The 16,282-nt window shown below is 32.3% G+C and overlaps 1 protein-coding gene across 1 annotated transcript in view; it reads right to left on the minus strand.

The window, feature by feature from the left end:
- Window positions 1–16,282, minus strand: part of LOC114333044 (structural maintenance of chromosomes protein 4) — a 119,762-nt gene that overhangs the window by 43,169 nt on the left and 60,311 nt on the right. The window contains exons 16-17 of the mRNA XM_050655342.1: window positions 14,305–14,469; window positions 3,169–3,416 (exon numbers count right to left, since the gene is read on the minus strand). Of these exons, the coding sequence (XP_050511299.1) occupies window positions 3,169–3,416; window positions 14,305–14,469 (413 nt within the window). The remainder of the gene's footprint in view (window positions 1–3,168; window positions 3,417–14,304; window positions 14,470–16,282) is intronic.

The raw sequence follows: 16,282 nt of genomic DNA on the forward strand, positions 1-16,282 counted from the left end.
CGACAATAATGATTTTCAAATAAAATTCATTTTTTTCATTGTTTTTTCTTTTTTAAAAAAGTACCTCTAATTGAATCACCTTTTATAACATTTTAACAAATAACACATTTATGAAAACAGTTTAATAATTTTAAAACAATAGTCAACCGGATTTAATTCTGGGCTGTTAGGTGACCACATCTCTAACTCAATTTTCACTCAAGAATATCCTTGTATTGTGGGAATTGTGCGAAGGAGCACCATCCTGCTGGAAAGTGTAATCATCACATACATCTTCAATTTCAGGTAATAGGTGCTGCAAGATTTGTTCTTGATATGTTTCTGAATTAAGTTTTACCCCGGCATCAACAAAAATCAGACGAGATTTTCCCAACATGGATACTGCAACAGATACCATTACACCTTTTGAGAAATGACTTTTTTCAATTAAAAGATGCTCTAGTGGAATTTCTCTCTTAAATTGTACGTCAGATACACCCTATTCTTTTGGGTATTTTTAGGAGGCCGCACATAAAACATTTTTTCATCTGAAAACCATATTTTTCTAATGTCTTCACGAGAGCGGAATCTTCTTAGTAGCAAATTACATCTTTCCAGTCGATTTTCTCTTACATTGGCAGTAAATCTTTGACAGTAAACTTTTTTAAATACTTTAAGATGGAAATCTTCTTTAATGGTTCTTCGAACTGATGTGCGGGAATTTCTAGTTTCTTTTGCGATTTTCCTTGTTCCAACAGATTTTCCAGGTTGCATATTTCCTAAAACAACCCTTACTCTAGCAATATTTTCTTCAGTTCTTGAGGTTCTCTTCCTTCCTCTTCCACTTTTATGGTCAATAGACCCATGGGTTTCCCTTAGATGTCTTAAGAACTTTCCTATCTTTCCAATATGCCAATTTTTCTCAGGAAATGCATTTACAATTTTTCTTGCACCATAATTATATTTTTCACGGTAATATTTAATTAATATTCTGCCCTCTTTGCTTAAAAATGGCATTATGAACTGACCAATTTACTTAATTAACTATAAATGTCAAACAAATTCCATGCAACCTACGCAGTCATGGCTTACTAAGTAAAATTGACATATTTGAGCGTTTGAGAAATTCTTAAGACATTTAACAAAAATTACTGCTAATATGAGGCAAAAACGATGGAAAAGATGTAATTTAGTGTTAAGAGGGTTTCGTTCTGGTGAACATATTATGAGTACTCGAATAAGATTTCCCAATTTAAGAAAAAAATGATATTTTACAAATTCGGGATTTTATGGCGAAGGCGCATTCTGAATATTATTTAAATTAAAAAAATGATATTTTGCGAATCCGGTAATTTTGGAACATTTTATGTTTACTGAAGTGTTCTGGATAGTTAACCTACCAAAAGAGCATATAAGTTCAATTTTAGCTACGACAGGTTTTATTTGCAACGAGCTCAAATGCACCGTTACATAAATTTTTTTATAAGTCCGACCCTGTACGTTATTTTTGTTTCCAAATTTGCAATCATGTTGAGGACATTAGCCCTGCAAAAAGAAATTAAATCGCCCAAAAAACAAACAAGTTATTTTCAACTAAAAAATGTACTCCTTTATTTTGGCCCACAGTGTATATTTCAAAAACCTGACGATTTGAGCGGGGCTTAGGAAATGGGCGAGTCACAAAGTTTCACAAAAAAAGCGAATATTTCGCGAAATGAACGTCAGATCGAAAAACTAAAAAATATGTGATCAATATTTTTCAAAAATCTATCGAATGATACCAAACACGACCCCCGGAGAGGGGGGGGGGGAAATTTAAAATTTTAAATACGAACCCCGCGAAATTTAGATCAGATCGAAAAACTGCAAAATACACGCATTCAATATTTTTGAAAAATCTATCGAATGGTATCAACACGACCCTCCACGGAGATGGGGTGGGGGTTACTTTAAAATCTTAAATCGGAGCCCCCATTTTTTATTGCAGATTTGGATTATTTACGTAAAAATAAGTAACTTTTATTCGTGACATTTTTTCGAATTAGGGATAGATGGCGCTATAATCGGAAAAAACGATTGTTGGAAATGAAAAATTGAATTAAAAAAATGGAAAGTGTCCCACTTTATGGAAAACTTAACTTTTTTTGGTTTTAGGACCTAATCTCCACAATCCAATTAATAGGTCCCCATAACGCTCGAGCAACTGTAAATTTAGCATACTTTTCTCCCCTACTATTAGCAAACCCTAATATTTTTAATATTATAGTATAAGCACAGTATAATGCTAAAGAATCAGTAGGGTCACTGCGCGAATATCTTTTGTTCTCTATGTTCCATTTTGGTGACGGCACATCAAAAATTTTAGTCTTTCGCGCAGATGAATGACATTTATTTATTTATTTTTTATTTATTTATAGGTTAATACAAATGACCTGGCCTCTTGAGACTAATCCAGGTCATTTTCTGATGGGATTACAGTAGTTGATACACATAATTTTTATTTTAAGAATTTTCTAATTTAATTTAACTAATTAATAATGGCCCTAACCTATTACTAATTCTGAAAATGATAAATTATAAATATTTCTAATAAATAATTGGAATGAAAAATTTTAACAAAGAATTCTAAACAATTTTAATAAACAAAATATAATTTTTATTTTTTTTTATTATAATTTTTTTTTGTGAAAGTAAAATTTTTATAGTGCTTCCAGTTCTTAATCTCAGATGAGAAATGCCAGCACTATTAATCTAAAAATAGTTAGAAATAATTGTAAGTGTAGGTCTATTTGACTTGTATAATATTCATAATGGTATTTCGGTGAGCCTCAGACCCTTAGCCGAAAATATCCATTGATTTTTAAAATTTCAAGTGTTTAGCTATATTTTTTTTGTTTGATTAATAATTTTTAATTTTTAATTGTTAATTTTAAATTTTAAATTTTTTATGTTTTAATTTTTAAATTTTAATATTTAATTTTTAATTTTTTATGACGAATGATAGCCAACGCCATCCTACGTTTGTCGTGATTGGTCGTTATCGTCGTGCATTCAAAATTTTGTCTCAGGAGTGGATTGCAAAATTAAAGCCGTCAAAATTCGGGAGTGAATTATTTGAATTGTTTAGCATTAAACTGTGGTATAAGTAGGATGGTTTAAAATAGAACAGAATAGATAAAGAATACTTACTTAAACTGAATTCCCTCTGAAAATGGATCATACGTATCAACCATTTCAAAATCAGCATCCCCACCCAAAGTTATCATTTGATACATTTCCTTTAATTTGAGTTTTATAATGTTATAGCCCGTTATGAATTCGTCCTTTCGTCTACTCTTCAAACTTTCCAATAACTGTTTCATTTCTACTCTTTTGTTATTAATTTCTTCCACGTCTTTGCATCGTTCTATATAAACAGTTTGCTTTTTTCGATACTCCTACAATTTTTAAAATAAAAAGATCAATACAATAAACTTACGGTGATTATGTGCAATAAATTTCAAATATAATTATTATTATAGAGAATCGAGGACAGAGAAACCATAATCTTATTATGTCCAAAAACAATGTGTATACAATGTGTAAACGAAAAACAATGTTTTAATTATAATAAAACACAGTCAAGTCAATTTCTAAACGAGTTAGTACAGGGTGCTAAAAAATGTCGAGACCAACAAAAAGATCTTTTCGTCGCGTTAATAGACTTTGAGAAAGATTTCGACAAAGTTAAAAATAGCATTCTCATGGCATGTCTACAGCGAAAAGGACTCGACAAAAATGATATTAACATAGTGATAAATCTTTAATGAAACCAACAGGATGTGGTAACATTAGATGGAAATAGCATGGCCGCACAATAGATAAGTAGAGGAGTGAGACAAGGCTGTGTACTTTCACCATTACTATTTAATATATAATATGCCGACGATACAGTTATTATCGCTAAAAGTGAGAGAGACCTGCAGACGCTAAACACAATTTGTGATACTAGGGAACAGTTTGGTTTAACAATAAACACAAAGAAAACTATTGTTATCTTTAAGAGGATAAAGTCATAACAAGGATCCAGATAACAAATGAAGATATTGAACAAGTAGACAAAACGAAATACTTAGAAATTTGGATTACTGAAGATCTAAATCCGATATCAGATATTCGATCAAAATAGAGCAATCAAGAGCAGCCTTTTTGAGGATGAGGAAATTTCTGAGTAACCAAAGCCTCAATCTGCAATCCGGATGGTAAAATGTTATAAAGTATTTTCCACCTAAGAAGACCGCTTTGCCGATAACTTTATTACTAGCGGACCAGATAAGCGGCGATATATTTTACACTATCTTTATGAATAACATTTTACTGCTCTGTTGTGTCAATCAGCACTTCTCAACAAGTTTTCGTTTATTCGTTTTAATATTTTATTGGAATAGTACGGAATATACAGTGCGCTGGAATAAGTGCTACCTCCCTTACTAACTTATTTATTTTTAGCACATAAGTAAAACGCTCGTGCAGGTCGATCTTTAAAATAATTATAGTAAATTATAGCATCAATGTTTCGAACTTTACGCGGTCCCTCTTCAGGTGACAGTGATAACTTTGATTTTTTTAAATGGGAAAGTACAGCATGTGACACCTTATTTAAAAGCTTTTGAAAGACTGATTACAAAAATGTATAATACTTTAATCCTTTTTGAGACCGTAGGCGCAAAATTTCGGTCGAATTATTTTGAAATGTATTCATTTTTTTTGAATCCTGAGAAAACTAATAAGTATTTCTGAAAAATTTAAACGCAGAATGAAATATTACAGTATTATCGAGGGTCAAAAGTCCCTGAGAACTTCTATAATGATTATTTTAATAAGACACAGGTGTAAAAAAAAAGAAAATTTAGTCGGATTTTTAATTTCAAATATATTCTAAAGGACTTTCAGCCCTCGGTAAGAATGTAATCTTTTATTCTGCGATTAAATTTTCAAAAATACTTATTAATTTTCTCAGGATTAGAAAAAAATGAATGCGTTTTAAAAAAAAATCGATCGAAACTTTGCGCCTACGTTCTTAAAAAGGATTAAAGTATTATATATTTTTGTAATCAGTATTTTAAACGCTTTTAAGTGAACTATCACATGATGTACTTTCCCATTAAAAAAATCAAAGTTTTGCCTGTCACCTGAAGAGGGATCGCGTAAAGTTCGAAACATTGATGTTATAATAGACTTTGATTATTATAAAAATCGACCTGTTCGAGCGTTTTGCTTATATGCTAGAAATAAATAAGTTATTAAGAGGGGGTGGGTAACACTTATTCCAGTGCCCTGTATCTTATTTAAACAGTGAATTTATTACATGTTAATTTTTTTAATTTCTTGTGACGTATCGTATAATGTAGGTTTAGCCAATAATCAAAGTTATGCCTTTACAAAATTATAATCTCCTTTATCCACGCAAAAAAATTTGTTTAGTATGTATTTCTTAAAGACACCCAATCATTGGAAAATGATTCATGGTATTTAAAAATATCTGTTAAGAACCCTGTTATCGACAAAGTCGATCAAATTCAAACTTATCGTCATGCTACATTTTTGTTTATCCTTAAAAATTAAATGATGGTTGTGAATTGCATTTGTGTTATTTTAGCAAAATACATAATCAGCAAAAATCTTATTTAAAACATGTGAACCGTTTTTGCAATCACTACACTTGTTTAAACCTTTTGTTTTGTTGAAAACTAGGAAGTGAATTAGTGCCAGTTTGTTTCAAGGTTATATTTAATACAGTGTCTATAGAAAGTAATGTCCTGGAGGTATTTTATTCAAATTTGGACATATCAAGTATTTTCCAATTTTACTGCATGCAAAACCATGTGTATAATTTTCATTCTACGCAAAATAGAGACCTTAATGAACATTTGATGTCGACAAATAATTTCGAGTATTCGAAATATTCCGTCCCACTTCTTTTAACACGCCCTGTTATATTATATTCATTTTATTTGCCTTTGATAGAGAAAAATCCAATATTCTTACTGAACATAAAATATAGGAAATTAAATGTTTTTACTTTTCAAGCGATCGGAATTAAATATTAACGCCCCACTGTTTGAGACCCACTGATCATCTCTTAATTAGGCATTCCAATTAACTGTCAAACATGGCCGGAAGAGGGCAAAATCTAATGTTTACATCGACATTAATTTGTAAAGAAAATCCTGTTTGGTTGTTTTTTTTTTGTTAATTGTATAGGGAAATCTGCGAAATTGTGATAACAAATTAAATATGAAGTGGTTTATCGCCTACAGAACTGAATTATCCCATAGTAGTTACCAGTCTGTGTCAATAACTACTATGGGATAATTCAGTTCTGTAGGCGATAAACTACTTTATATTTATTTGCTATTACAAATTCGCTGCACAATTAACAATAAAAAACAAAACCAAACAGGATATTCTTTACAAAAACTGATGTAAACACTATATTATTAAATTTTTGCCCTCCGGCCATATTATATCACGTGATTTGGAATGGTCAATTGCATATCGGCCGTCATCGGGTAAAAGTAATGCTAATGCTGGAAGCTTTTGAGATGTGGCTTTTCCGGTGTAACTGCCTAGTCCTCTGATGCAGTTACACCGGATAATGTGATGTAACTTCGTGAAATGGTTTCAGCTGATCCCAAAGTAAAGGTGCGTGAATTGGCAGAGGTTACAAGAATTAGTAAATAGCGCACCAGGACCTCGATTTTTGGCCCTTCGCTTCGTTATCGATCATTCGCTATCTGTACACTAAACAGATACGAAGCTAATACGTTCGATAACGAAGCGAAGGTTCAAAATTCGAGGTCCAGTCCTATTTTAAACGAAGTTTTCAATAAGAAAATCTATCCTGCTGATAGTGCCGCTTCTACTGACCCTTATAAAGCATAATCGTGTGACCACTTCTCCGCAGTGTTTGGACCTTATGTGCGCAATCCGCCGGACTTTTGGCATCAAGTGGTAAGCGTTGATGAAATCTGGGTCCACTACTGTACACCAGATAACAGAATGAACGCACGGCAGTCGATTGAAACCGGCGAAAGTGCTTCTAATCAGCCGAGAGTGTCTCAATGGTTGGAAAGGTTATGGCTACTGTCTTTTGAGATTGTAGAGGCATAATTTTAATTAAAGCAGGAACTTAGTGGGAAACCATATGAAGAGTACAGGAGAAAAACAGGGGAATGTCACTTTTTCATGAATTTCGGCTTTTCTCGCCATGTGGTAGCAAAAACTGAGTACTATCGACTTGACTAGACTATCGATTCAGAACAATATGTTAGCAGTTTTTTGGTGCAATATTAAATTAATAAGTTAATATAGATTAAAATAAAAATAAAAATGTATACCATTTTTATTCAGTTGCAATGCGAAGGCAAAACAATCTTCTTTTTCACTTAGAATAGGGAGCACAGTCCAGCATTCTGAATCGACGATTTTCGACTCTTATTGGAGTCATCATCGGAGAGGCCTAGGCCTGCTGCTCTCTACTCGAAGTGACCAACCATGAAAGCTTATCCCCACATTGCAACTGACGTGTATGGATTAGGTGACTAGCGTCATCTGGCAATTGAAAGGTAAAGTTTTCAATCCTAATAGAAATATTAATAATTTTGAAAAATATTAAAAATATTACTAAAAGATTTTTAAATTGAAAACTTATCGGTCCATTTCCCTGATCAGTATCGTTTCGACAATCATAGAGTGAAGGTCGCTCCAATATTATTGTCTTCGGTGTTTTCAAAATAATTGCTATTGTGATATTTTGTGAATTTATTTAATTAGTGCTAATAAACTGATATATTAGAATCATAAAATTTTTCAATAAAAACTAGGTAAATATGGAAGCATGGAAGCACAGTCAATAGGTGCTGGCGAACCGCCTGACCAAAACAACTCTAAAAAAACTAATATGGATAACAACAGGTCTGTAAATAATTTAATCGATTTTGATAATACGTATAAATCTGATGATAAGGCACCATTCTTTGTTTATATTGAACATAAAAATTCTAGTATTGGAAGATTATTTCCAATCAGAGTCGGTTCTTTTTTGTTAAATGATCCTTTAATAAAACATGATGTAGTAGACATAAAAACGGTAGGTATTAGTAGGGTAAAAGTCATATTAAAAACTTATTCTGCAGCAAATAAATTAATTAATCATGAATTGATAATTAAAAACGATCTAATAGCATATAATATCCCTAAATTTTACACGCACAGAAAGGGCGTGGTCAAAATGGTTGACACGTTCTTTTCGGAGGATTACCTGAAAGACGCAATCATTTCTGAAAAACAGGTGGTGAATGTGCAAAGAATGCAAAGAAAAATAACCAACAGCGACGGTACTACTCATTTAGTACCAAGACAAATAATTATTGTAGAATTTTTGGGCAATGAAGTTCCCCAAAACATAATAATTAACTTATGTAACTTCGTAGTTGATCCTTACGTGCATCCAGTGGTGCAATGCTACAAATGTCTTATGTACGGACACAGCTCGAAATTATGTAAATCCAAGGAGAGTAAATGTAAAAAATGTACAGACACGTCTCATACAGAAGAAAATTGTAGTGAAAATAATCTATGCATATATTGAAAAACTAACGAGCACACCTCGTTGTCAAGAAAGTGTCCAATATACGAGAAACAGAGAAAAATCAAGACAATAATGGCAACAGAAAATATAAATTTCAAAGAAGCAGAGCAACTACATAACAACCCGAACTACGCAAAAATAACTACTAATAATAGATTTGCTATTTTAAATAACATTACTAATTTTCCAAGCTTACCTAACCCAACTAACAATACCTCTAATTTCACATTAAATAAACCGGCAAAAAGATTTAGTAACACAACAAATACTGCTAATAAACGTAAAGCAACTTCTCCTCCAATTCTACCCCATTCCTCTGCCTTAACTAGCAAAAGACCCACCCCTAAATCTAATCCGATAATCCCTAATCCTTACAGGGACGAATTTATTGATTATAAAGAGAAACTTATATTACTTGTGACATCTCATATAAACCAACTCATAGATACTACTAATCAATTTCAACCTATATGCAATTTAGAAAATGAATTAAGAAAACTTATTTCTAATAATCTAGAAGTTAATAACTAACACAGAAACGGATAATATAGGGACTAGTCTTAATGACAGCAGTCACTAACTTCCAAATGGATAAACACAATCAGCCTAGTCAATCATTATTAAATATTTTACAATGGAATTGTAGATCTTTAGTTAGCAATAGGGATAATCTTGTAAATTATATTAATAATTTTCATGTAGATATTATTATTTTATCCGAAACTTGGTTGAAAAGCCAAATGGATTTTAAATTAAAAGGATATAATTTTGTTTCAAAATGTCGTGACAGCGGATATGGTGGCGTAGGTATTTTCATATTAAAGAGCATTGATTATCAAATAATAAATATTAACTATAATTTTAATAGTGGAATAGAAGTGTGTGCAGTCTTACTTAATAAAATTAATATATCTTTTGTGTCTATATATAGACCAGCTGACCTCAGAGTAGATAAAACAGATTGGATACATTTATTCAAACAACTTGATTTTAATAAAACAGTTTTTTGTGGTGATTTTAATGCCCACCATTGCATGTGGGGTCCGATCTCGGATGACCGTAATGGTAGAACTTTAGTCGAAAGTATGGATTTTTTCGAACTAGTCTTTCAAAATGACGGAACACCTACTAGAATCGGTCCAAGTGGGAATCAGTCTGCCGTTGATTTGACTATCACATCAGCTACATTAACAAACCGTATAAACTGGTCAGTACACTCTGACACACTGGGATCCGATCAATTTCCTATTAAAATAGAACTTAAAATTTTATTTAAAATAGAATTAATCCATCAACCAAATGGAATGAATCCCGCGCTGACTGGAAACTGTTCCATACATATTTAGAGAATCAACTTTCTACCTTTTCAACAACCGATGATCTTTCAAACGATGAGCAGACAGCTCAACTTTTTCAAACTATTTCCATTGTCGCCTCTAAATCTATGCCCATAAAGAAACCCTTTACTCCTTCAACCCCAAGGCCCTATTGGTGGGATGAGGAATGTACACATATAATAAAAAAAAACGATCAGAAGCTTTAAAAGCATACCGAATGCAAAGTAACTATAATAATTACATAATTTATAAAAACATTGCAGCCCAAATCAGACGGTTATTTAAAATGAAAAAAAAAAAAAATGCAGCTGGATTCATTTTTTAAATAGCTTGAACAAAAGTACTCCTCTCTCAAAAATTTGGAGAACGGTAAGATCATTTTCCAACAATAATCAGTACAACAAAAAACCACAACTTTCTGAAGATCTCATTAATAAGTTACTAGATTAACTTGCACCTTCATCTGCCCCAGGTAATATTGCTGATAATAACATAGACATTTTTCGTTTTAATACTAACATAGATCACATGTCAAAACCTTTTACTTTTTTAGAACTAGAGTTTGCTCTTAAAAAAAGCAGAAATACAGCACCTGGTTTAGACGGTTTTACCTATAAAATATTGGACAAATTGCCATTAAATGCTAAACACATTCTCTTACAAATCTTTAATAATTGGTGGTTGAAACAAGAATATTGCGACACTTTAAAAAATATAGTCATATGTCCTATACTTAAATTCAACAAAAATTCAGAACTTCCATCATCTTATAGGCCCATCTCCTTATTATCATGTGTAACAAAATCTTTTGAAAGACTAATAAAATTGAGAGTAGAACATCTTTTAGAAAGTAAAGCAGTTTTTCCCTATTCACAGTATGGAGTTCGTAGAGGTCGAGGCACAATTGATGCTCTCATACATTTAGTTTCGGATATTCAATTTTGCTTCTCAAAAAACGAATTTATGCTATGTTTGTTTATAGGTTTAAAGGGCGCGTATGACGTGGTTGATTTGGATATATTATATTCAAAAATGGTGGCAGGTGGTATCGATAAAAGATTATCTGTAAATATATTAAATTTGTATGTTAACAGAAAAATATATTTACGTGACCATAATAATGTATTACACGGTCCAAGAATATTATATAACGGTCTTCCACAAGGCTCAATTCTAAGCCCTTTATTATTTAATGTTTACACTGCAGATCTGCATGACCTGATAGATGACAAATGTAAAATAATACAGTATGCCGATGATATATGTTTATATACCGGCAATAAATCCTACGATGATTGTATGTTTAATCTAAAACGTAACTTTAGGAATATAGATAGGTGGGTTAAAAACATGGGATTTAGCATATCACAAGATAAGTCTTCGATTGTATGTTTTACATGACGTAGACAAATAATCAGGGGCAAATGCCATATATGTAGGTGATTATGCTTTTCCCTTAGCAGAGGAGTATAAGTATCTGGGCATGATCCTAGATAAAAAACTCTTGTGGTCTAGCCATATAAAATATGTGAAACAAAAGTCAGAGCGTGGAATTAACCTTCTGCGTTTCGTTTCCAAAAAAAGTTGGGGTGCAGACCAATATATTTCCTTAATGTTTTATAGATCCTACATACGATCCATTCTAGATTATGGCTGTATTCTTTATGGTTCAACTTGCAAAACAAATCTTTTAACACTAGACAGAATACAATATAAATCTATAAAAATCTGTCTAGGAGCTATGATGTCCTCACCAAGTCATGCAGTTCTAGCAGAAGCTCAAGAACCACCTTTATACATACGTAGGCAAATACTAGCAAACAAATGTCTAATAAAATACAGAACGTTTAATACAACTATGGTTCACAAAATAGGTCTACTTTCGACAGAAAATTTAACAAATTCTTACTGGAGGATAAAAAATTCGCCTCCTCTTACAGAATATATTTTACAGCTACCAAAATTTCCTTTTTGCGAACATGACTTTAAAGTTCTGATAGACAAACCAACCATTATAATGCCATCTTATTCAGACTTGCCAACTTTAACAAATCTTATATTTAAATCCATACTAAACAAATTAGGGAAAAATTTAACAGTAATTTATGCAGATGGATCAAAAAGAGATGCAAGTACTGGTTTCGCATTTTTTGTTTCAAACAACAATTATGCAGAAAAATACCGAATTCCGGATTGTTGTTCTATTTTTACAGCCGCGGCTGCTGCCATACAGAAAGCACTAACTTGGTGTGCTTCTAATTATTGCGAGAACGTTGTAGTAGCCTCAGACTCTCAGGCAGTACTACAAGCTATTTGTAGCCATCCATTGGATAATTTCCAAAACTCCATTATTCTTGATATCAAAAAAAAAAACATTACATAATCTAAAATCCACTAAAAGTTACTTTACTGTGGGTTAAAGGACATAGTGGAGTGGTTGGAAACGAAATAGTGGATGGAATGGCAAAAAATACATCCGAGATACCAGAAATCACAAACATTTTCAACTTCAAAGACCTATTTTCTATTATCAGAAGTGTTGGCTGGGAAAGATGGAGGTCCAAATACGAAGATGTTCAGCAGACATCAAGAAATCATTACTTTTCTATTCACCCATTATTACCCAAATGTATACCTCATTTTAACTACAATTATAACAAAGTACATTCCTCATTAATAACCCGGCTAAAACTTAACCATGGCCTTTTTCCAGAGCATCTACATAGGATTGGAATCTATGAAACTCCCTTCTGTTCGTGTAACCATGAGTCCATCGGGGATCTGAACCATGTATTCTTTGATTGTCTTAATCATAGGGATCAGGCTCGAAACTTATATTTAGGTTTAATTAACCTTAACATTAGCCTTCCAGTTAGCATCAGCAATCTTTTATCTTTTTCTGACAAATCTATATTTAATATCTTAATCAAGTTTATAAATGATTCTAAGATAAAAATTTAAACATATTTATAACAAAATTCTGTGGCAAAAAGACTCTTTGTCTAATGCCATCTCTTTCTCTCCACACACACACACACATTTCCCTGATGACACCTCCAAGGTTTCTACAATATGCAAGCCAGATGGATGCTGTAGTGAAGACAAAAGGGAAGGAATTCTACACTATGCAATTCACAACCCCCGTCTGCAGCTTGGTAAAGTTCCAACGGAAAATGGACCTAGTAACTCTATAGGAGTAATACTAATATAAAATAAAAATGTATACCATTTTTATTCAGTTGCAATGCGAATGCAAAACAATCTTATTTTTCACTTAGAATAGGGAGCGCAGTCCAGCACTCTGAATCGACGATTTTCGACTCTTATTGGAGTCAAAAAGGATCCTTGGACTCTTAGGATTGAAAACTTTACCTTTCAATTGCCAGATGACGCTAGTCACCTAATCCATACACGTCAGTTACACTGTGGGGATAAGCTTTCATGGTTGGTCACTTCGAGTAGAGACAGCAGGCCTAGGCCTCTCCGATGATGACTCTAATAAGAGCCGAAAATCGTCGATTCAGGGTGCTGGACTGCGCTCCCTATTCTAAGTGAAAAATAAGATTGTTTTGCCTTCGCACTGCAACTGAATAAAAATGGTATACATTTTTATTTTATATTAGTATTACTCCTATAGAGTAACTAGGTCCATTTTCCGTTGGAACTTTACCAAGCTGCAGACGGGGGTTGTGAATTGCACAGTGTAGAATTCCTTCCCTTTTGTCTTCACTGCAGCATCCATCTGGCTTGCATATTGTAGAAGCCTTGGAGGTGTCACCAGGGAAATGGACCAATAAGTTTTCAATTTAAAAATCTTTTAGTAATAATTTAATATTTTTCAATATTATTAATGTTTCTATTAGGATTGAAAACTTTACCTTTTAATATAGATTAATTTTATATTAAGATTATAGACTAATAATTGCTAGAATTCTGCTAAGAATCTCCTAAGTAGTTTTAGATATATGAATTAAACCTTTATTGGTGTTTATTTCAAATGTATAAGATTCTTTATATGCAGAAGAAACAAGTGTTGTTTTTCCAAGATCATGCACCGGCTCACAAGAGCATTATGAAATGGCAAAAATTCATGAGTTGAGCTTCGAATTGCTTTCTAAACCAGCTTATTCTCCTGATTTGGCCCCCTCCGATTATTATGTGTTCCCAAACCTGAGGAGATGGTTCGTAAATAAAAAATTCGAACGGTATATTATTCAAAAGGCATAAAGAAGTTGAAAACTCGATGGAATCGTTATATTGAACTAAAAGGATTGAATAAAATAAAAGAATTTTCTGGAAGACATGTTTTTTATCTCAAAAGAGGTTACTTATTAGACCACCTAGTAACTAACTTACCTCAATTGCATTCAAATTTGGTTTGGCCACTTTCAGATGGGTTTCAGCAGCTTCCAGTTCTTTCTCAACAGTAGCAGTATCCTGATCTTCTAGTTCTTCGTGCGTATATTTTTTAAGATCTACTGCAGCTTCATTGGGAATATCCTGGGGCTTCAAATGCGAAATCTACACAAAATGTGTTATTTACTTTTTGTCTTGTTTCCCTGTCGTTCTGTTAATTATACAGGGTAGCAAGAAAGTATGGAAACACGGTAATTTCTCGGAAACCGCTACAACCATTTTTATGGATTTTGGTGAGTAAGGGTCCTTTAATGCGGCCGATATTATAGTGGTAATTACATTGTTGTGAAATCTTCCGGTTTTCTGGTAATCTAATGAACTTTCTTATTTGAAATGGAGCACCCTGTATATTTTTTACGTTTTGAAGTCCTTAGGACATACTGATTATTTTTCAAGTTATATTTCCTATACCTAAATGCCGTAGTTTCCGAGTTATTGCTACATTTATAAAAAAAAATTTAAACAAATTATAAAAATTATTTTTTTCGGCCCGAGTAGACATTATTTTAGGTTCTTTGGATCATTGGGAACAAAAAAGCCCTTTCGTAATTTTCTTGTAAAGTTAATCGTTTCCGAGCTATAAACAATTTAAAAGTGAAAAAAATCGAAAAATGATGATTTTCTAAGTTCAAAAACACAAGTAAAAAATATTATTTTTGAAACTACGAAGTGCCTAAATTCAAGTACAAACCTTATTGTATCAGATACCGATAAGTGATTTGGTCTTATTTCATTTTAAAACAATGTTTTTTAGTTGTTAATGCAGCCCGATCGCCCGTCCTCTCATATGCGCTTCATTAACAATTAAAAAAAAACAATGTCTTAGAATAAAACGTGCCAAAAATTCTCATAGGGAGCTGATAGAAGAAAGTTTCAACTTGAATTTAGGTACTTAATTTCAAAAATTATTTTTTTTCTTGTTTTTGAACCATGAAAATCGTCATTTTTTCGATTTTTTTTTCAGTTTTAAATTGTTTATAACTCGGAAACAACTAACTTTCCAAGAAAATTACAAAAGACATTTTTTGTTCCCAATGATCCAAATAACCTAAAGTAATGTCTACCCGGGCCGAAAAAATTAATTTTAATAATTTGTTTAAAACTTTTTTTAATAAATGTAGCAATAACTCCGAAATTACGGCAGTTAGGTCTAGGGAATATAACATGAAAAGTAATCAGTATTTCTTAAGGACTTCAAAACGTAAAAAATATACAGGGTGATTCATTTAAAATTAGAATTCCAGAAAAACGAAAGATTTGACGACAATGTAATTACCACTATAATATCGGCCGCATTATAAGACCCTTATCTACCAAAATCCATAAAAATCGTTCTAGCAGTTTCCGAGAAATTACCGTTTTTCCATACTTTCTCGCTACCCTGTACTTTTAAAATCGTTTCATCAAAACGAAATATTTGTGAATCATCAAATTATTTGCTATTTGGCACTAACCCGCTAAGTAGGCATTTTATAACAAGCTAATTATATAATATTTTTAATAGTTTTACAAGTGTACAGAAATATCTGAAACAGCAAAGGTCACTCAGGTAGCAAATCAAGGAGAGGAGACTTCTGTTGAATGCGTTAGGCAAATAGCAAATAACCATTTAAAAAGCTACATCAGCGCGACATGAAGACGGAAAACGCGTTCCAAGATTGCAACTTTAATTTTGAATATTTTGTTGAGCAATTTGGCATACATATAAGTAATATAGTAAAGAAAGGCGGTACAGAGCCCAGTTTGAGAAATATGTTAGTGTGTGGAAATTACTCTATAATTAAATAAAATATAACAAAAACCAGTCTGTACCGCCATTAATAAGAACAAAAAATACAATTTCTTCAAATAAACTTTTTTTATCCCATGCCTAGATTTTGTGTCACATTGAAAATACTAAAATCAATGATCTATAACA

This window comes from Diabrotica virgifera, chromosome 7 (genome assembly GCF_917563875.1).
Source record: "Diabrotica virgifera virgifera chromosome 7, PGI_DIABVI_V3a".
Classification (NCBI taxonomy): Eukaryota; Metazoa; Arthropoda; class Insecta; order Coleoptera; family Chrysomelidae; genus Diabrotica; species Diabrotica virgifera.